The 23,932-nt window shown below is 37.3% G+C and overlaps 1 protein-coding gene across 2 annotated transcripts in view; it reads right to left on the bottom strand.

Moving 5' to 3' along the window:
- The window catches only part of HDAC9 (histone deacetylase 9), a 465,688-nt gene that overhangs the window by 129,656 nt on the left and 312,100 nt on the right, over positions 1-23,932 (bottom strand). For both annotated transcript variants that reach the window (XM_019616457.3, XM_031553921.2), the window contains 2 exons: positions 10,667-10,844; positions 6,398-6,531 (listed from right to left, as the gene is read on the bottom strand). In XM_019616457.3, coding sequence (XP_019472002.2) covers positions 6,398-6,531; positions 10,667-10,844 — 312 coding nt within the window. The remainder of the gene's footprint in view (positions 1-6,397; positions 6,532-10,666; positions 10,845-23,932) is intronic.

Below are 23,932 nucleotides of genomic sequence, written 5' to 3'. Positions count from 1 at the left end.
AGCTGGTCATTTTGAACATCTAGGGCAAAACCTCTCACAGTCCAGAATGTGGATCTGTCTGACTGTCAAGGCCTACAGATAAATAGGTACAGAATTTACCTAAACAGACCAATCTTATTTTTACTAGACTGATTACCTTTTACAGAAATATTGCTCTTGTCTACTTCTTTACAGGTTAAGCTGTCATTATATCCATCATCCACTCATGCATATCAGGAAGCACCAAAATCTTTACTAGAAGAAGAAAGCAGTATCATAAACATTAAAGAAAATATAGTAAGGAAGAAAGGAGTTGCCCAGGGACAGCCAGAGGAATCATGCCCTCTTTATATCAAGTTTAGCAGCAGCAACTTTTTCTGACAAATGAGGAAAAGTGACCTAAAAGTTGGATGTAGATAAATGTGGAATAAACTTCCATGCAGGGTTATGGTGGGAGCCCTATTCCTTGTAGGGTTAAAAACTTGTCTGGACACAGCAGTGGAAAAAAAAAATTAGGGAATGATCCAGGAACTAAATGACTTAATAAACCTTTTTTTCATCTCCAATTTATTCAGGCCTCTCCCAGTCTCACATGAGAATTTGTAGCAATGTATTCACATCCTCTAAACACATAATTGCGCAATCAAAATCAGCACATTATGTTATTTCATGGAATCAGTAAACTCTATAATAGTTCTTCTGAGTCAGATGAAGTCTTTTGCTTCACAAGTGAGGTGACTGGTAATATTTATTTATTCATCCATTTTCATTAAGTTCTGTCTTTCTAATAAGCTGCTTCAAAATCTGTATGCCCAGTTCTTCATGATGAAACAAGAAAGGAAGGCTGGTTTCTAGAGCAGCTAAAACAAATGTGAAAGAAAAGTAAAGTGGTATTTTACGAAAGTCACATCAAAGAACCTTGAGTAAAATACTCACTGTCTGGTTGTATATTTTCTGCAAGTTATACAAAAGCTCTGTAAGATACGTTTAAGACTGTTAATTGTCTGGCTCTTTTTTAAGTGCTCTTAAATGCTATATCACTCTAACTATGAAAAGACTCACAGCCACTTGTTATTCTTGTAGCACGGAGCTACAGTCCTATGGCTCTGCACTAACAGAGTAGGGTCTGGTAGTGACGTCTCCAAAATGAATTAGAGTGGAGCAGTATTTGCTGAGGAGCTACCTGTTACCCAGTCCTGACAGATTTTCTAGGAAGAAACAGGTTGTGCAGAAACAAGCTCAGTGAAGAAATCAAATAGCTAAAGAACAATCATTTTTACACAGTGATGTCAGGATTTAGAAGATACTCAAAAGCACATCTTATAACGTGCTTTTGTTGTCAATGTCTGGAATCATATAAAATCTGTTATGCAGAGTAATTGCTTATGGCTCTCACTGATATGAGCTATCCAATGATATAGCATGCATTTGTATAACTTCAGACATACATTTTTATACGTCATTTTTATTTTATATCCTTCTTCATTTTCACTGCCGGTGCTGTTATCAAAAGTACACTAAAAAGCAGAAAATAGGCATAAAAAACAACTGAAAAAGGTGAAATAGCACAGAATTTGTGGAACTTATTTCACTTGGGAGAAGCTGAAAGCGCTTCACTAGTCATACATCAGTTGCAGAGAGTAAGTCATCTTTTCTAACTACATGACAATTTGTTGCTTTCTCCCTTGCCATATGCAGTTCCCTCATCAATGGAGACATTTGCACGTATCAGGAGAGCAAAATGCACCCAAGTGCTTCAAAAGAACAGTCCAGAACCAGAAAGTTATTTTCCCCAGAACAGGAAAATGCTTTTACCTCTCACAGTATTTAAGGTAAAAAGGACTGTCTAATCCAATCTTGAGTTTAAAATATACCATTAAAGTTTCACACAATCTCTATTAACCTAGAGATTTTGGTTAGCCCTTCAGCAAAATGAACTCTTGCACAGCCAGAGATTCACAAAGACAAAGGTGACACCACTTGTTTCTCTCTGCTAAACTAACAGGAATTGTTGACTTAGCTTAAGCAATATTTCTCGCTCAGGTCTCTCAGTATGTGTTCATTGCCTCTACTGCAGCTATTCATATGGATATAGAATTTCTGTGAAATTTTCCCAGGCTATCCAGTTTATAAACAAGGTCTTCAGACAAGGTCTTATTTTTCAGGGAATTCTCATCACTGTTCAATTCTCTCATATTTAAAAAAAAAACATGCAGATAATACAGGTATTTTGCCAGTCAGTACATCTCTTTCTCTCTTTTTTGTGGGAACTCCAGTTGTATCTCTGACATTCGTGCATCTATAGAGAGATGCAGTTATTATCTTCTGGTGTTTTGATCTCCCAGTGCCTAGTCTGAATATGTTTTAAACAGTAGAGTTGGCTCTTAAAGTGTCTTCATGGACTTTTCCTGCATTATTTATTCATTAGTGGTAAGTTGAGGTTCAGAGGATAGGATTTTTCTAATATATTCTGATCATGTGATCTGGAAGAAACAAAGGTTTTTAAAACCTTAAATTCTTTCATTTGCTCCCTTTCAGTCCATGAGATATAGACAGCAGGAGGTGTAATGCCTACCATTACAGAAAACTAGCCAAATCTAGATCAATTTCCAGGCTGAAGAGGAAAATGTTCTGAACCACAGTCTCTACAGGAAGGAGAGGTGGGGGTATGCAGTGAGACCTTGTCTACATTCTTCTTTTCTTCTCCAAAAGTGTACTGATCAGAGTAGTCCAATGTCAGTCATTTGTGCATAAATTAAGACCCCACAGGAGTTATGTAAATACTTCCTCTCCATAAAACAAATGGAAAGCAGACATCACTACCAAAACATTCAGCCTTTCTTCTTCCCAAAGGTAGGGCAGCTATGCACTGCTCTTTATGAAGAGAAAATTGCATGACTTCAAACACCATTCTGTCAGACTGTCCATCTGCTGCCATCTGTCACACAGCCACAAAATGCAATGAAATATTGGCAGAAAAGTTCAGCTTCTACTGCCATACCACCAACATCTGCCTCTGATGCTGTGGTACAACATAATGAAATAGGAGGCATTATTTTTGGAGGAACCTTCATAAATTGAGCAGTTCTAGGAAACATTCATAGGCAGAGGAACACAATACTCTGTACTGCTATGTTGTTAATGGGGTCCTTCACACCATTTTGGTTGAGCAGCGATGGGAACTAAAAAAAAACCCAAACATGGCTTGGGCACTGACATAGGCATATGAGTACACTCCTGGTAGTGTGAATATGGGCTTTCCAATGCCAGTTGGCCATAGCAGTGGAGAACAAATCCAGCCACACTTCATTTTGTAGTGAAGATACAGCTTCAAATAGCCCAGTCAAATCTTTTTGTGATTTTACCAAGTTATATTTTATATATTCTATCTTTGAGGACAATATGAGTGATTAATTTGCCCAGATTCATCTTTTGACTGTAATAAGCTGTCAGCCAGGTATGTTTGATTTCACATGTATTGATGGCAGGGGCTGATTTTTCCCCGATAGAAGTAATACAGATCATACAGACATGGATTGTTCATTTAACTAAAGGTTCTGGCTGAATTAACAAAATATGGAGGACCCCTTGACACACTCCTCTGGCTAAGGATGCACATGTTGGAAGTGCATAGATTTAAGCCACCCCTGGCTGAGCTAGTTTTGATCCTGGAGCTCCTCATCAGACAAAGAACGATACCGCAGCCTACCTGAACCATCCTTCAGACTTAGTGCACCAGGCATTGGTCTTGGCAAAACTAGACCAGTGACCTTCCCTTACCCCAAACTCCTTCTGACAGAAACTCATACAAAACATATATTGAGAAATTACATTAAGAAATACTCATGCCCATGAGGAGACATTCAGAAGTCAGTAAAGGAGACAGTGGAGTGCAAGTGTTGCTTTGGCTCTGCATTTTCAATGTGGTATATTCTAGAATGCAGCTTAACTGTAGTAATGCATTACTTCTTGAATAATGCAATTGACACTCTGTTGGTGATATGAGTCAGATATTTGTCTGAGTAACTTTTCTAAAGAATCAAATTAACACTGAAGCAAATCATTTTAATTCTCCTGTATTTTAAAAGTAAGCGGATTTAAAGATGAATTTGTTATTGAGCAAATGCTAGAGAACTTAGTGAAGCAAAGAACAGATTGCACCATCAGGTACAATCCTGTCTTTAGCTATGTAAGAGAATCAAGATAAACATCAGATCAATCATGAGCTTCACACTGATGTTCCTCTAAGTTTTATAACCAGAGTCTGCATTTTGATAGTTCATTTCACATTCCAGTTCCATTTCTAAGCACACAGTAGGAGCCAAAATAAGCTGAGTGTCATTCAACATGAGGATTTACTTCCTATCTTCTCATTTGGGATTTTGAAAGACTCACTAGGTTGCATTTCAATTTTTGAAATGGCAGAATTAGCAGAGAAACCTTACAGGACATATTGAACTGCATGAACTTCAGAATTAACCAATATTATTTCACCAATTAACAAATTTTCCAGATCTACACAATTTGCTGTTGGCAACATCTATTTATTGCTGCATAAAATAATACAAGGTGGCACGTTGCACTTTAAGAGGGCTGCTCCAAAAGTAATGCCTCCTATTTTATTATGTTGGTTCATGATATCAGAGGCAGATGTTAGTTTTAGGGTAGCAGAGGTTGAACCTTCCCACAAATATTCCAGTACATTTTATTGCTGCATGACAGATAGTATAGAGGGGCAGTTTAACAGAATGGTGTCTGACATGGATATGTGTATGAAGCAAAGTTGTGGAAGTGAATTCCTCCGTGAGAAAAAAGGTGGCACCCATTGACATTCACTGGTGTTTGCTGAAAGTTTATAGAGACTAAACAGTGGATATGAGCACAGTGAGGCAGTGGGTGGTGCATTTCAGCAGTGGCAACAGTGACAGTGTTCTGCTGGTACAGATTTTTACGAGAGTGGCATTCAGGCTCCTGTTCACTGCTGGCAAAAATGCACAGCTAATGGTGAGGACTATGTTGAAAAAAGTATTTTGTAGCTGAAAATTTGTTCTACCAAATAGAGTAATTGTGGTCTTTTTATCTGTTCTAGTTTCCATGGAAATAAATATGAAGCATTACTTTCAGAGTGACCCACATACTTACTTGCCCTCTCTTGACTTTTCTGTATGAGTCCGGAATCAGTAAGGTATCTAGGCCTTCATTTTGTAAAGCACTCAACTGGGTGTTTAACTTACTTCTTAAGTATGTGATCCCATCAATGAAACCACTTATTTGATATTTGGCCTTAAGGACCTTGCTGAAAGAAAGTCTTTAAGATTTAAAAAAATATCAAACTAAAAACAAAACAAACGAACAAGCAAAAACAAACAAATAAACAAACAAACAAAAAAAAACAAAAAACCCAAAAACCACAGAACCATTAGCCTGTTAGAGTGCTGCCATTTAGTTAGATGATTGTATACAACAAATTTCCAGTGCCTGCAATATCTGCAATATCTTACTGCCCAGTATGCTAGTCTACGTACAAAAAAATTCTACCAAAAAAAAAAAAAGGGGGATCTGTTGTACAAGTTCTTTTGCCTTTGTAAAAACCTAAATATATAATGAAAGCAACTGACTGAGTCCCAACAATCTGAGGATCCTGCAAAACATAAGCAGACTTGTTGAACTTTGTTGACATATGCTGCAGTGCAGTAAGCACCTTTGGTTGTCACTGGCTTCTGCAGAAGTTGACAGCTCATGGGAAGCAGTGAGTGGCAGGAAAAGCTGTTTTTCGGTAACCCAGGTGATATAGGAATCTGAGAGCTCATATTTTATTTAAGCATGATATTTTAATACGTGATTTTGAAATGGAGTAAAGTTCCACTGTTGCTTTGATATTATTTTCTGCAATATTTATTATGTTGCACTTGTATGTATTGATTTTTGGCTTGGTACCCATCATATTTCAGGCAAATGTAAATGCTTATGAAAACAGACTATAGCCTGAAATAAGACAAGGTGAAACATGCTTATGAAGTGATAGAAATTACATTTAAACAAGCAGTGTTCTATACTACTTCAGAACAAAAAAAACCTGTTAGCTGCTTGAAGAAATTAAAAGGTGCTCTACTGAAAGATCTGTGTTTGTGGTTTGATTGTATCTTGCTAAATTCCTATATCAAGGTGAAGAACACAGGTGTAACTGGATTTTATGTTCTGATGTATGCAGATAATGATATTCATTGTGCAAAATTTTTGTTTTACATTTGGAAAGTGTGCTTTACTGAAATGCATTATTTTAATATAGTCAATTAAATCTAAATAATTCCTGTGTCAATTCACTCTATTCTTTCAGAAGAAAAATAGATTTTAGATTTAACAAATATGCTATTCACTTGAAAAAAACCTCACATATCTGGTCTTTATTTTTTATTACCTCACACTTGTTTAGCAGCCCAGTTTCTTGCAGCCTCGACCAGATGCTTTGGATCCTTCCAGCATGCTCAGGGTGATTAGCGTAGTTGCCACACATACATTGGTGCTTCAGCATCAGGCTGTCATACACAACACCTTCAGTGCAAAGACAACATAAAAAGAAACAGAGAGTAAAACAAATGCAAGTTATTCAGTCTCATGTCATGCGTACTGTTGCATAATTGGATTGTATTTGCCAGTAGAAGAAAGATGAAAATTCTGGATCTTTAATTCCTCTTTTGTTTCAAAGAGTCCGAATTTTGACTTAGAAGCTACATCTTGTTATACCAAGAAAGTTAAAAAAAGATGCTCAAAAATTACACTAAAAACATAAATGTAAAAAAGAAAAAAAATGGAGTGATGTCTTGTTATATCTTTTATGAATAGAAAAAATCGTGTTAGTCTTATCTCTTTATCTTTCTTTAAGAGGTTGGTTAACCTCTGTGTAACAAGAAAATGTTATATATTCATGACGGTCTAAGAAAAATCATTCAGAAAAGTCTTTTAAAATAAATTTTGTAATGACAGTGACACTCTGTGTTTGTACTACTTAACTGATCCAATATATTAGTCCAGATCTCAAAGTATATCAGATGGAAATTTCAGAGCTGCAGCAGTGGCAGACAGAGTCCTTTTTCTGTTCCATCCAGTGTTCAATTAGGACCAAATCCTGTTGTTATACCACAGTGCAAGGTTTGTTTGGAATTTTCTATACTCATTTCTCCCAGGAGAGAACAACCTTATAACACGGAGATATCAATATCACATTGCTCTGTAGCTGTGCACCTGGAGAAAGAGAGCAGTTCTAAAAACTAGGCTAAGGATGAAAGAAAACTTCAGTTTTCAAGGCTCTTAAAACAAGTTTGAGAGCTGAAATATAATTTTATTTATTTACTCATTGTTTGCATATCCCACAGAAATGTCTGGAATCGGAAATATTTTTCTTACCCCCGTCAACCATTTTTATTTGGGAAACATTTTTCTTCCTCTTACGGTTGAAAAGAACTCAAATTAACAACTTCTCCAAGCTGCAAAACTTGGTATTCAAAACCTCCTTCTTATGTATCAGCCAATAGAACTATGCTGTGCCAACACAGTTCTGGTAAAATTGTGTTAGCCTGCTACTGAAGAGTCAACCAGTGAAGAAAATACAATATTAAAGTACAGATTCAAGAACATGCTCAGTACCACCCTTATTTGGCAAAGAAGTTAAATGGATAGTGTTTAAAAACCCTGCTGAATGGGAATCTGTAACCATTGTGGCTAATGCAAAGTTAAGGTTTTGAGATGATTCAGTTAGTAGCCAAAATTTTTAAATTATGCTGCTCTGAGTAGGCTAACATATATGCCATATTACTTATCTCATGCCCTTTAGATCCAGTAGTTAGGGATCATGCTATTTAAGTCAAAATGAAATTATGACAATTATGTTTAGGATGAGGAGAACACAAAAATAATACCTACATGTAGCATCACTAGCTTTATGTTAAAAGATGATCCAACATGCAAAACAATACAATAGCAATAAATTCTAGTACAGATTTTTCAGCTTGTTTTCTTTAAAAGAAAAAAAAATGAACCAGGGAATCTGGAACAAATAAACTAATGCAGCTTAAAATCTTTGCTGGTATTGCCAAAAAAGTTAATAATTTCCTTTCTCTGCAGTTATTTGCACTGCACAGTTTATAAATTTTGAAGCTCTATCATCAGCTCTTATAAGTTATTTGAAATAGCAAGTATGCATGCAAATAAATGCATGCTCGCATACTCATCTTTCCTTATCTTGGCGCCCGGAGTTTTAACTCCTAAAGTCTGTTGCACACCCAGACTGTAGAACTATTCAGTGGTCATTATACTGCTAATTAAGAAAACCTTCCCTCCCATCCCTCTGCCCAAGCAGGAAGGTAAATGGACATGCAATAGGATTTTCAGAAGCGCTTGGGCAAAGTAGGCACTGACATCCAATGGACTTCAGTGAACATAAAAGTTGAACGTATTGCTTGTCTGCCTCTCTTTCAGCAATCATTTTATTCTGAGTATTCCATTTAAGCTTAGAATTGCATAGTCCAAACTGATAGACACCAAGATAGAGATATATATGTAGAGACAGAGTTACACAGACAATAGAATATAAATAAAAATGTAATCTTGATGTGCGTGAATTATTTTGTCCAATCAATTTTCAGTTTAATTGGTCAAGTCAGCACTGAATGGCAAAAAACTTCTAACTAGTCAGTTATTCGCACTAAAGAGTGCAAAAATTTATTTCTAAACAGGGTTAACTTAAGAAAAGACTGAGATATGCTTTCATTTATTCCAAGCATCTAAATCGATTTAGGATGCGCAAGTAATTCAGATGTGTTGCTGCTGGCTGTAGAGCACATGTGCTTGGTACAATAGATGTAGTAGAGTTTACTGCTAAAAATAGCCTGTAGGATTTCCCTAACAGGATTCAGCCAATAATCTCCCCACCCCCACAAAAGGAAAAGAGAGAAAGACAACTGTTTTCAATTGCAGACGGCTGTGAAATATTTATAAAAGATGGTTATTCTGTCTCTCCAGAACAAATGTCTACACAGCCAGATTGCGCTCTCAAATTCCTTGTGTAAAGCTGAGCAGCTCCACTGAGACTGGTGGATTTATTCTGGATTTACACCAATATTACTGAGGTCAGAATGTGTCCCTGATGACAGACTGAAATGGTGGCAACATGGAGCCATAGAATGATAGAGGGCACCGGACAAAAGAAACTGAATTTGCATTAAGTCAGAAAAAGCAAAATTTCCCAACTATGGCTCCCTAATACTCATTCTTTTCTAAAATTCTTTATTTGGATCAACTTTAAATAATATTTTGAACAAAGAGGGGGAGATCAAGAGGCTTAAAAATTGTTGTCTAACAGCATGCTTTGAAGAAGGTGAAATGTTCTGAAAAACAGCAGTAACAATGAGAAAACCCTGAAGAAATTAGTAATGAATAAAGCTGTACTATGAAATATGATATCACACCATACCTCCAGAAGATGAAGAGGACATTGAAGCATGTATGCAGTGAGCTTCCTTTTGTTGTCTTCTGTGAGTCTTTTAGAATGAGTTTATGATGTCTTGGGAACTCTATGAACCACATCAAGAAAAGCAGTGGCCTGCCCTAATAATACTGTCTCTGCACAGCTGGCCTTTTTGCAGAAACTCATGAAAAGTGAATTAGCAGATTTCCTTCCATAAAGTCCAAATGTTTCTCACCCAACAAGTGAAATTCTTACATTGACTATATTTAAAATAAAAATTATCTCTTTCATCTCTGAATGCCACTTTGCATCCACTCACTCACTTGCAGTGTTTTAAGAATATCTTTATGTATATACATAAATATATATTTTTTCTAAGTGCATCATTGCAGCCTCAAGAAATGCAAGCTTTTACGGTATGACAAATTTTGATAACTACTGTACTCGCTTCCCATTTCTTATGCAGAGAATAAGTGAAACTTGCCTATAAGCATATTGTAATATTATGCTGAGATTCAAACTTTTAAAAAGAGGCTAGGTTACCTAGAAGAAATTTTTTGTCATCATTTTCTTCCCTTCACTGATAATTCTGAGTGTTCAAATCCCTTGACTTTGGAAAACCTAGACCACACTGGTAGGAGATTCTCCCTTCATTATTAGACTATCCGGGTCTGATCAGAAAACCTTCTATTGTAGAGACTCCACACAACTGCTAGAGGACACCTGAGTTGAAGTCAATATTACTTCCAGTCAGAGTTGCAACTTTGCTTTTTCTATAGGGCAATCAACCTTGTAGTGTAGTCTGACTTGTCAAATGAAGACATGGAGAATTATTCTGCAGCTTTCCTACTTACTGGAGATTTTTCTTCAACTTATTGATGGCCTCTTTACAAAACAAGCAACAAGAACATGGAGAAAAAAGCCAGAGGATAGAGAAATGAAAGAAAAAGCTATAAATGACTTAAAGGCAGAAAAAATGCACCTGTTACTATATTGCCAGAGCCAGTCAATGATAATAATTTATGACTGTGTGAATATTAACCCCGTGATTTATCAGCTGCACTGGTTGACTTGAAGCCAGTACAGCACCATAAAACCAAGGAACAGTAAGGCTAAAACTGAATGCATTGCTGCAGGAGGTATTCAAGGCATTTAAATCTGTTGATCCTACATGAACAAACGCATTTGCCCTGCCTATTAGAAGTAGTCTTTAGGGAATCCTACCAGTCGTGTAGACATGCTGGCTGGGCTGGTCCATGGCTGGGTGAGGTAATGTGGAATCAGTGGGGGAAGATGGAGTCCTGGACACCAGCCGATGTTTATCTAATCCCGCCATGCCAACTGTAGCCATCTGAGCCTGGTAGATTTGCAACTGGTGGACACGCTGATGCACCAGGAACTCCTGTTGCCAAGAAAACAGCACAGTAGAAAGAAACGTGAGATGGGATCAAGTAAGACACTGAGGGAAACATGTCAACAAATTAAGTTCATTAGGTCAGGGCTGTAATAAACAGTGTGGAGAAAAAAAAGAAAAAGGCTCCTAAGACTTAGTCAATAAATCCATTCAACAGATGTTTTCACACTGACAGTGTGGGCTGCTGACTTAGCTGGAGAGAAGGTGATGGCAGGCAACCTGTCAGTTCTCCCTGACAGCTTCACACGCAGAGAGTTACAAAAGACCAAAGTTTCTCTAATATCTTGAATACATAATGTAGTGTTAGAACATGCACTTCATGATCTTATACAAATAAATTAAAATCACATCTTTCCATAGCACTGAAAACAAAGAGCAGTGTCCTTATTACTCAGTATCAAATTTGCTAAGCAACTATGAGTTCCCAGAGCTGTCTGGAAAACAGTAATAATTTGAACATCCATTTTCACAAATCACTTAGAAATTCACAGATTGTTACATGAGATCCCACTTTGGGACCATCCTTTTTTTTTGTCACGACTACTGCTGGCAGTAGGCAGTGACAAAGACTTTAATGAAAGATAGGCAAGAGTGAAAGATTGAGACAGAGTAGAAAGGTAGATTTCATCCTCTATCTTGCTTATCAACAGATGACAACTTTTGTTAGTACAACAAAGGCCAAAGCCATGGCCCTGCTGAAGTCAATAAGACCCTTGGTGTTCAATCACTCCACGGATCACAATTGTTTCCCCATTTGCCCATTTCTTTTTCCTTCTATTTTTTGTTTTTGTGCATCTAATTTGAATTCTCAGCTGAAAGTGAATTCAAGAAAGAGATTTCAAAACCACTTTGCCATACAAATTCAGTTGAAATTCACACTTGCATCTTAGAATTACAGACTCTATTTATTCTCACCCAGGCCCGGTATATATTTGATAGATAGATCTATCTGTAAAGGTATAGATAGCTTCTCTTTAAACTAGTGTTGCTGAATGCTGCAAGTCAAGGCAGCAGATCAAGCTGTGTAGAAAAGCAGGCAAGAATACCCCTGACCCAGGTGCAGAAAGAATCCATAGCTTGTGTGAAATTAGAATGTCTGCCCTGCATGCAAGAAGGGAGGCCTTTATGAGAATGAGTGTACATTACTAGCATCTGAAATGAGGACAAATGCTTTAAAAAGTCAGCCTCAAAACCTACATTAATATCCAAGGTCACCACTTCAGTGAAAAGATGTAAGGTCATGGGAAGGGTAAATCACCTGAGACCTTGTCATAAGTGACTAAATAAAGAAGAAAATATGAGTAGGCAGAAGAGACTTTACAAGAAGTGTCTTGGTTTGGGGTCATGAACCATTTCCCTTTCTTTAAATACAGTCCCAAGCTTTTTTTTTTTTTTTTTTTTTTTAATATATGAAGTCAGGATGGTATTATACATTTCAACATTTCAGGAAATATCTGGAAGCATCTAAACAGGTCTATATATTCCCTTTCCTTATAAGCATAACAAAACATTTAGGGATTCTTCCCTGAAATACCCAAGTGCCTTATTTTCTTTACTTAGCTTCACTAATGATTTTAATTGTGATAAATTTTCAGTGGGGATTATTTTTGTTCTCTGAGGTATGCACATCTTTGTGACTTTTGTTGAGGATGCATGTGACTGGAAAGCAGAAGAAAAGAATGCACAGACATTATTGTGTTAAATATTTTCCCAAAGGAGAACAGAAGTAGATAAATTCCTTTATGAGTATTTAGCATTACTGTCTACAGTGTTGACTGAGTGCTCAGTAGTGAAGGCACAAGCAGTACTTTGCTGTCTGTGGCAAAAGTACTTCCTGCTCTCCAGGATCAACTGGTTGGTGAATCAGTGCATTCTGGCAGTTTGCATTTAACAGTTTAACTTGTTTAGGTTTTATCCAAGGTTTTCGGCTAACTTCCTGATTAGGTTACATTTTACAGACAACAGGCATTTATGCAGCACATAATTTTTTTTCCAGCAATCTATATATTTATGCTGTGAATGTCTGTGATATTCTGTGTCACATAGACAAGTGGATTAATATAAAGAGTACTGTGGATAATTAACATGCTTATCTGACTCCCCTAAAACCCACCTGGCCTCTGGAAGGGATTAGTGCAACACAATGAATTCATCTTTAGGTTTTATGTGCTACAGCACTGCAAACACATGTCCATCTCTCTAGCAATATGACAAAAGTGCTATTTACACATCTGCAGGTTTAGTGATTTGTGCAAATATATTTGGAGCATTTCTTAGGTAACCTGAGCCTTGTCTGCCCAGCATGGAGCCTGCTAGTTCCAGGTGTCTGAGATTAGTTCATTAGTAGAGGCAAGCAATTAGGGCCTTGGCTGGAGCAAACCTGGGGCTATTCCTCACCTTCCCAAGAAACCAGCTCAGGCCTTCAGTAATTATCTTGAGGGGGATTTTTAGAATCAGTATCTAAAGAGAAAATGACTATTTTGGATGTGTGGGATCTAAATATTTGTTCGTCTTTTCATATTGCTGTAGCAATTGTTGTTTAAGGTGAGCTGGAAGAAATCTGGATTGGTGTGAATCCTCTTTATGTGTAGATGTGACTTCTACATTTTAGTACTTAATGATACTAATATTGAGAAGATTTGAATGAATGTTCTTGTTTTAACTGCCTATGAGAACTGGTGTCTTGCAAGTATGTATATGGTTGGATCGTTATGTGGTCTATGTTTTAATACCCTTCAATTTAAAGAAGGAAAAAAAAAAGTGGGATTCACTGATAACTTTTCTTGCTGCTCTGTTATTGAATTCAATTTGATATGCTTGTATTTAGCTTAATTATTCTAGAATTTCTATGCCTATATCATAATCCTAAGTATGGATATCTGCATGTTTCTTGTCAGGGCTTGCTCTTTTATTTTTTATGATACAGAACTTTCTTCTTCAAAACTTCAAAATTTACAATTCCTAATATCAAGTTTAATGCTTATAGTTTCCCATGTATTTGTAGCCAGGCTTATAGCTGTCTGTTCTTATGCTTATAACGCATTCTGTTAAACTACACAATGTGTACTGTCAAGTAAATGTTAAAGATCATTCAAATGTTAGGCATCCTCTGCCATTCCTTTCCAATTCTGTAGTAGCTGGATGCATCTAAGGCATCGGTATTTAGGCTGACTTGTGACTGCACCCACACAGTCAGCCTCTAATTAACGTAAAGCTGAACTCTGTGTGCTGCAAGATGCCCACAGTCACGGCTTGTGGCTCAAACCAAAATATCATCACCCAAAGACTGATTCTTAAAGAAGTCCTGGGCACCTAGGAACTTCTCATGTAATTCAAATGTAGGTTGTTGACAGAAATCATGGATTTTATGACAGTATTAATAGGATTAACCTATTACTTCCAGAAGTGAAGGAAAAAATGAAGAACACAATGAATTCCTAAGCAGGTTAACAGAAATTGAAGCTCTTTTGATCGGGTAATTCTGTGAATACTGTTCTGCCTGCTCTCCTCAAATGAAACTATAAGCAGTTGTGTTCAGGAACTGAGAAAAAATAGGTCATAAAATATTCTGAAAATATTTGTACACATAAACTTAAAAGTGAAGAAATGATTTATTTCTATTTCGGTAGCCTAGATTCATAGAGATGTCCCTAGATATGAAGATGCTGAAGTCTTCTTTTAAATTGTTCTATCACTTACAGAAAACACATGACCAAGAAACCCTACCAATACTATTTTTGACAAAGCCACATGTAAAGCCACAAACTTTAATAGTCATCGCTTTCAATAAAAGTGAAAAAAAAATAAATCAGTATTACTATCTGAAATATATAACCAGCCACAAATTCAGTCAGCATTTCCATGGGGGGGGAAAAAAAAAAAAAGCAAGTACAGACACTGACACACACATTGAAAATAAAGAAATGGATTTAGGGCAAGTAGAAGAGTAGACAGCAGGAAATGGTGCAGAAGATAGTGTTGAGGCATCTGGATATATTAGTTCACAAATGATCAAGGCTTTCACTGCAACAGAAAACTCAATTCTGTAGTCCAAAGAACTCTGTATTGACTATAAAATAATGAAACAGTGATGAAGTGCTATTAACTGAGTGTTGGGTGAGATACAAAACACCGGGATGAAGTCTGTATCCTGGATCTGCCTGGTGTCCTGAGCAGAGAAGGCCTGCCTTGGGCAACAGGTTGCTGCGTACAGAAGAAACAACCCTATGGCCCATCTGCCTTCCCTTGCATTCCTGAAGACTGTAAAAAGGCTTCCAGATGCTGCCAGGGTTGGGCTTACTACATGTGTGGGCATACAGCAGTGACTGCTTAGAGCATAATCGCCACACCAAAAGAGCTTTGTTTTCCACCTCTGTTCCTGGAGCAGCAAAGCTGCTCCTGCAGAGTTCTCTGCCCCTCAGTTGACATGCTACCCTTCTAGGGCAGGATCACCTTTGTGCTGGTGAAACAGATCAATAAACTGGCAACGTTTTATCTTATGGGTTAAAGAGGAGAGGAGGAATGACTACTATGATGGAATGACAAAAAGGTGCTTCTGTATTGAGTCATATGCAGGGATACATTCCCTGCCTTGAGTTATGTGACAAAATGCATGGGTTAGGGCTGGGATCAGAGCCAGGTTGTAGGATAGCAGCAGGGTCAGGAGCCTTATCTCTTGCCCTTACTGCTGCTCTAGAAGGTAGGTGTGCTGCTGACCTGCGGTTTCAAAGAGAAATGGTTAAGTTTATGTTCCTTAGATAGGAAATTTCAAAAAACTAAGCATCTGTATAAGTGAGGAATCAGTGTGGCCACATGGACTGACAGGCCTTCACTTATCATGGTGAAGTCATTATGCTAAAGTATGGTGTGATTCAGAGAAAAGAGAGTGATGGGAAATTGTGTCTGGGACTGGCAACAAGACGGGCCCTGAAGACTGCTTCCCACCTTCTGCTGGTGGGAAATTCCAAAGGCCCAGCTGAACTTCTGTTTTTTCTCTTGGTTACCACTCCTGTGAGATCTGCCTTCCCCACTCCTGACATTGGCAGCTACTTGACTTCTGTCACTTCCGCTAAAGTGCTGACTCTGCCATGTGTGCAGCACACATCCAAAGTAAATGCAGCACCTCCTAAAAAACTTGCACTCCTGGCTGAATCGTTTCTTCCCTTTTTGAATCTCCCAGAGATTTAAAATAAATACATAAATAATTGGGATGTACAATGAAGGGGAGAAGGGAGTCTTCAGAATATCTCGTGCCTTTCTTTCTTTTTTTCTTCTTTTTGTTTAAAAAATCTCTTAGAAGATTCTTGTTATGTTATACTACAATTACTTTACTATAAATAGCACAAGGCTTTCCCAAAATCATTTCGTACTTTGCATAACAGAATGCAGAAGAGAGCAGAAATGAATATCAATAGCAAAATACAGTTGCACACATCTTGCCCTAAATTTCAGTATTATCAAGTATTCGTTTATTTTTACACTGACATGAAGAATAAATTGGCTTTATAATTTTAGCTCATGATTGTTACAACCATCCAGTTCTAGTGGCTTTCTAATAGTCATTCTGCTAAACTGTTAGCTGACCAAAACTAATTAATGAGAAAACATCTATCCAAACTGTTTCCAAATCTTGTCAACAGTATCAGCAAATGAGCTTGGTGTTACTTTATGCAGATCATTTCAGTTACTTCACTTTTTCTGCTTTTCATTGGAACCATTTTTCTTAGCAGACCGTATGGTTTCTTTTTAAGTGAAATATCATTAGTTTGGCCTTCACAGAGAGAAATTGTTGCCTCCAGGCTAAATTCAGCAGCAGCCCTGCTGAGGATCTGTGTTTTCTACATACTTATGCACTGGTTTTATAGGCAACTCTGCTGACTTCAGGATTTATTGTAGAATAAATGGAAATTACTTGGGTCTAATATAAAGAAAAAGCTTCTAATATAAAGAAAAACCCTGCCCTTCATTATACAATCCATACACACTAATATGTTGATGTCTGTGTTTATCACATGTGCATACTGAAGCCCCCCGCAGATTCCTTCTTGCTTGCATGGATGCATATCAGGTCAGAAAGTGATGTATCAACAGATGATGTAGTCAGCAAATAGAGGGAGAGCCATGGTGTTTTGTTCCCCCTCCATAGATCATCTCCTTAAATGCATTTAATGGAAAAACTCCAACAGGCATTTGTACTGACACTGCCCACGCCACAGATCTTCTGTAAAATCCATCCATTTTTGCTGTCACTTGAGTGACAGCAGAGCTGTAACCTGATGAATACCAGGTTCCAGACATCTGCGGGAGGATTTCTGCCTCTCTGAAGACTTCAGAAAGAGAGATTACCAAACCTCACACCTTTCTTCAGTATGGTTAAAATATCTTTCTCCAACATGTTTGTAGAAACAAGTACAGAGTTTCTTGAAAACATACACAAATTTGCAAATATCCTGAACTATTTTGAAAATATTTTTATCTCTGCAATCTCTGCTCATCGCTTCTTTGATTTTTGGCAGAAAGAGTAATTTTGATATATAGTTAAACAGTGACATATCAAAGCTTTACAAAATGCAGGATTTGAATATAGGAAGGATGCTGGGGATGAAATAAGAGAAATTATAACAAAGTCATTTTTTCAGGTCTGTTTACTTAAAGGAATATATTTATTCTGTAAATATAAAAAGCATTGTGTAAATGTCTATTTCTGCAATCACCAGGTACAGCTTGCTATGCTTTTTATTTATATATATAGTAAGATCAACTTACAAGTAAATTGAAGAAAATCATCTTGAACACCTAAAGATTACTTCTAAATGTTTCTTGAAACCACTTTCCTACTAAATGCTTCTCAGTACTGGTTTTGTTGCTTTTAACAAGGATGGGAACTGCCAGAATGGGCAATTTGAAAATGAAGCAGAAACCTTTATGTTTGCTGATTTAGGAACAACCGGAGGATTAAAAAGAAATGTGGAACATAGTATGTGCTAACACAGCATTAATTCTATAATGCAGACTACAGAATAAATTCTCCAATTTCTTATTCTTTCAGAAAATCTTGGCCCTCAAGTTGCAAAGTACGTTTCAGAAAGACCATAATGCTTATTAAATTTCATGGGAATGATTATTTAATTTATTTGAACTTTAAACTTGCTTTATCACAATTTACTTCAAGGATGTCCCATCTGTAAAAGAACTTAGGGGTTACACTGCTATCATAAGGAGGTGTGTGGAGGACTGGATGGAATTAAAAAGGAGAGAGCAGAGTAGTAATATTACAGAATTGAAAGGACCAAACATCTTAAGGTCCAATCTCGTCTCTCATTACACCCTCATCTTTGTGCCAGTGCTCTCCATTTTCTTTATGGTTTTTAAAATTTGAAAGCTATTTTGCTTCTATTTCTTCCACAGCCTTTTCTTTGCCTTTATTCTTTTTCTACCAAAAGTGATCTGTTATGAACTTGAGTTTGCAGAATCCTCAGCTATCATAAGATGTTAGAAAACTGCAAGAGCTAGAAACCATGAGACTAAAAAGAAGACTAACTAGAGAAGAGAAATGAGGGGAGTAAGAACATTTGTCCCAGTGCAGCACTTCTGGGAGGTGGTTCATTGATTTGATCATGCTACAAAAGAATCTCACCACTGTGTTAGCCAACACGATATTTTTCTCCAGTAAGAAATCCTAAGCATAGAGGATTAAGTTGCAGGAAAATAATTCTACATGCTAAAAAGAACAGAGGACCACATCCTGGTGTATACTAATCTGAGCCCTGTTACTCCTTAATCAGATATCCTTCCTCTCTGAGACAAGAGAAAGCACAACAGTATAGATATATTTATTAGTGTTCAGAAATGTCTAAATATGAAAGTCACTTTCTGCATTAAAAAATGGCTATTTTTCAGATTTCTGCTTATTTCTCAGAACTACTATATCAGGTTTAAAGGCCAGCTAAGATAGCGTTACCACAATTAATATAGTGAGGAAGAGAAGCTTCGTTGGTGATTCAGTCCCTAAAGCACACCCCCAAGCATGGCCCACAGCACCCCTTGTACGGTATTCGCATGACAGAGGTTGTATTGGAGTCTGACTGAGCTGGAAGAGCATAAGCAGACAGGAAGTAGTGGATGGGCCAGCTGGGAAGACCAAATTAGCATCTAGTGAGCTGTTCTGGTACAGCCAAAGAGCAGAGGGTTTCTAGTAGTTCTAAAAAAGAACCTGACAGTGCAGAAGGTAATCCTCACTATTAAGTCAGAGTTATGTGAGTACATATACTGTAAATCTTTTTGGGGGCTAGATTGGGTTATTTATAAAGATCTAAGTGTAGATAACTAAAGAGAATTCAAGAAATTTATTCTGAGTTTTCATTGGGATATCTGAAAGGTTTTGCACTTCCATAGAAGCTTCTTAAAACAATGTCTACAAAGAGAAACAGTCATCTTGCAACACATAATGCTTAGAATAAAATGTACTGGAAAATATTGCACAAAATCAATACCCAACTGTTTAACTACATCAAGTGAAACCTGGGAAGGGGAAGGGGAAGAGGGGGAATCTGGGAAACCAGTCAAAGCAAAATGTTAATTCTAATTGTTATATTTAGTTGGCCTTGTCTTATGACAAGTTTGTTATTATGCAGATTTCCTACCTGCCACCTTCCATGGGAGGATTTTGCAAAGTGAAGTTATGCAGGCAATTCCCCTGCTTCTTACCTCTTTATTCCTAATTATGTTGGTCCTGTGTTCACTCAAGATAACATTATAGCTGTCCCCAAATACTTCAGATTTGGGGCCTCTGACAAATGAAATCATTTAGTGCCTGGAAATGTTTGTGCTGCAAGACTGTAGCTACTAATATGCGGAAAATAAAGCTGTACTTCCCTATTATCTGCCAATAGTTTATTTGTTTTTAAATCTTTTTGCTGGAATTTGCTGAAATTTAAGGTTTTGGGTTTTTTTATAATCTTCAGAGAGATATATAATGTAATGGCACACAAAATGCACTTTTTTCTTTTGGAATATATATGCTGTTATACTTTCATTTTCCTTACTCAGAAGATCTTTCTTTCTCTATAATAATTTTTGTGCAAATACCTATAAATACATTCCTTGCATGATGCAATCCTATTAAATGCTATCATGAAATTAATTTGTAATTTGCCTGCTATAAAGAGAGAGTATTTTATATGTGGGAAAACCAAGGTGTAGAAAAACTGTGAGTTATGAATCCAATTGAACTAGGATTAGATATCCCATTTTCCTAGTCCTTCCTGTAGCTATTACATCTGTAGTAACTGCATTACACCAATAATAATCTCAACTTCTGGTTGTTTTAATGGACAAATAATGCAGGACTGTGGTTTTCAGTGTTTCTTATTACAGCACATAGCAGTGGAGGTACAGTCAGAATTGTTTTGTGCTGAATTTGGAAAAGAGTAAGAGAAAAGTTGGAGAAATGGAAATTATAAAATATCACAGTTATAAGGCATTACAAAGTGACACACTGGAGAACTCCTGCTCCATAGATTTAAAGTAGAACCAAAAGGTTTCTGAACAGACTGGGTGAGTAGAGGAAGGCTGATCACCTCTTTGACCCACATAGAAGCTTTTTGGCAAAGGACTCCTGGAAAGTTCTAATCTGTTGTGTTTTGGGTGTCATTCCAGTCCTCAGCACATCCAGCCTTTTTCTCTCCAGCCTCTGGAAGGATTGAAGATATTCAGGAGGAAAGGCCATTTGTAATACCTGTAAATTCAACACACTTTTTCCTTACAGAAAGTGTTAGATGAAGTTACATGAGCTAGTAGGACCAAAGTCTTTGAAATCAAAGTTTTGCTTCATATTCAATGATTGCTCACAGCAAGATTCATGTTTTACAGTCAAAATAACATACTGTCACTTGAGGAGGAAGGTTGCACAAGCTGATATCCAGAGGTCCCTTCCAGCCTAAACTGTTCTGTGATTCTGTAATTTCACATGGGAGGAGGAGAAACCTGTGTTAATTCATGAGTAACTGACATCTATCAGAGGTTTGAAGGTACTGAGATTCTAGGACTGTTGAACGTCTTTGCCAACAAGAAATGAAGAACTTCTGACACAGAAGCTAGTTGTTGAATTCCTCTTTGCTTATATTAGGCATTCACATCACTGGCATCTATTTTTGCCTTCAGGACTCTGGCCAAAGGAGAGGAAACAAGCTGTGAATCTTGTTGTTGTAGGTAATGCGTTGAATGAACCATTCTCTAAACCACAAGTTTTTTCTATGGGTTAAGGATAAAGCCTGAGATGACCATTGCACACATTTAATGCCTAAACGTGAAGTGTGAACTGTGTCACCTAATCTTTACATTTTAATACAACAAAGGGAGTGAGAAGTCCTGAGCTGGGGATCATGGCTGACTCCCTCTGGCTTCATAAACTTTGTGTGCCTGGTTGCTGTCCTCTTCCTAAGGGGAAAAGTGGTCAGAAGAGATTCTACTTTCCATTTAATAAAGGGTTGCAGAGCCATGCTGCTGGGAGAGAGGCACTGGAGGGTGAAAGCCCTGAGCAAAGTTTGGATTAAGTAGAGGATTTGGATCTCTGATGATGTTTTGTTTTCATTCTTTGAATTAAAATTTAATTTAAGTAATTCAAATACAACATTCCGCAGAAATGGATTATGTCTTAATCTTCTCTCTTAAAAGACAAAGCAGGATTTTCAAATTTTATCTGTTATTGATCAGCTATATGAGTTCATAGCAGTCTTCTAACCTGAGACTTTGTGTCACTTTACATCATCTGGCTTTATCTATCCCAGTGACGAAGTTTTCAAGCAGTTCATCCTTTGCAACATGAGAGTTCAGTGCTCAGCACTAACGGTGCTTGACTGCAGTTGTGGAGCTACGGCCATAATACACTTAAAGTGTGTAAGACTACTGTCCTGAAAATAAAAAATTCTCTTCTCCCATAGGAAAAAAAAAAAAAAAAAAAAAAGGAATAATAAAATGAAAAAAAAAAAGTATGAGAGTTTCATTTAGGTTGTTTTATTGTGTGTATGGGAAGAAAAAGAATCCAGCTTTAATAAAGACAAATCATGCAGGCTAAATATCTTTGAATTTGGATACAAACACTGATTGGCATGGCCTAGAAATGGTCAGAGCAACACAAGTTTAATTTTTGGACATTCACACAGAACGTTCTGCTGAGTGATTCCCTAGGTCTCCCTGCAATGATTATTTCTTTAAGAACTTTTGAACTTAGGACTTTACCTTTATTGTAACACTAAGGCATCTTAACCTGTGGTTATTTTGGAAGGCTTTTGTTTACTGCTATATTCCACTATCTAACAGTACATACCCCCTTTATTTGCTGCCTTCCAATACCCGCAGTAATTAATTGCTGTGCAGTCACGATGTTTGTGGTAGCCTGATGGCGGGCCAGAATCAGCTGAGAAAGCAGAGCTGACTGCGCACCAATGGCAGCACCCGCCCACCACTGCCCACAATAACCTTTTTGGGAAAAGTCACTTCCATCAGTCGGGCCACTACAGGGCACTGGCCGCAAGGCAGCAAAACACTGCTTGGAATAATTCTTTGCAGATGCCAGGAACCGGAAGTTTCAGGGAGAAAAATGAAAGCCATTCATTCTTCCAATGACACAAGCCTTTGATACCAGAAAGTCATTTGGACAGAGAGCTCCAAGGTCAGGAAGGCACGTAAAGATTGGTGATTAGAGAAATATAATATCAGCAAAGTGTGGCAAGCTATTAAAAGAAACTGTAGCTTTTATGATTGAGCTGCTGGAGCTTCCCCAGGGCTATTTGTATTAGATATTGAGTTAAGCATAACTTACTTAGTCTCAGCATTCCAGAAAACATTTTGATGTCAGCTACTGAAAGAAAGTAAACACAAGGAGGAGGAAACAGTACTGATCCCAAACAGATAAAAATATTGTAATTTAATTTTGTGAACCCATGCATGGTGAAGCATTAAGAAAGAGGAATCTTTAAAAGGTTGATTTAACTTAAAAGACTGGTTGATAGAGGTATTTAATCACTGTGCAGCCACGGGAGGGAGAGAGGAGAAACAGATGATTTATCACCTTGAGTATATGCTACACCCTGACAAACCATGAACACAGTTCTCTGTAGATATTTTCGTCTAGAGCAAATTTTGTGCACATGTGTGATTCTCGTCTAGCACTGTTGGCTTGTGTGTATATTAGACCAAACTATTTGCTTATCTGGGCTGTTTGCCCAGTGGATGTTCTGAAGGCTGGTGACAGGGATTTGCCTGCAATTCTGAGCAACTCCCAGGCGTCCTTGGGACTGCAATTCAGGAACGGCCGTGTGGCTCTGGATTGTTGATCGCTAAGTTCATCATCTGAGCTAGAGGCTGACTATCAAAACAGATCTTATCTTATAACTCAGCCACTCCAGTGCAGGAGTCGCATTTGTTTACCTTTGTAAGAAAAAGCCAATAAATCCATCAAGGAATTCTGTGCTTAAGTTCTCTATTCTCAGAGAATACCACTGCAGACCTAAAGAAATCACAGGTATAAATATAAGATCAGGTGTGGTTTTCTTTGATTGCCAGAAACTACTGTTTATTTAAGAGTAGGGAAGTGGGAGAGCTTAAACCTCAAAGTCAAGTACAGCTAAACCTCCTAGCACACAGGGGAGAAACCCTGAGAACAGCTCCTTGGACAGAGGGTTGTTTTTCATGCTCCTTTTACTGTGCTTCAGTTATTAGATTTTTAAGATGTTTTTAGGTGTGGAGTATAACACATGTAGACTTAAGTAGTAGCAAAAAAAAAAATAAAAATATATATATATATATATATATATATCAAAGAACATAACAGAATTAGTGTAATGCTACATCTATCACTGTAGGTGTTATCTGTCCAGGAACAATTTTTACTGCCTGCTACCTTGCTCTGAACAGAGATATTAATGTCACTTCATTCTGGGGGTTTCTCTTAACGTAATTATAATTCACTGTCCTCATATTGTTACTAAATTAAAGCTTCTCTCTCAAATGGTAAAATTCTAAGTTTCCATGCTCAGAATTGGAAAATTTTTAGCATGAGATGAAAAAAACTACAT

The sequence above is a fragment of the Meleagris gallopavo genome, chromosome 6 (genome assembly GCF_905368555.1).
Source record: "Meleagris gallopavo chromosome 6, MGAL_WU_HG_1.1, whole genome shotgun sequence".
In the NCBI taxonomy this organism is placed as follows: Eukaryota; Metazoa; Chordata; class Aves; order Galliformes; family Phasianidae; genus Meleagris; species Meleagris gallopavo.
This window is presented reverse-complemented; position numbering and strand designations above follow the sequence as displayed.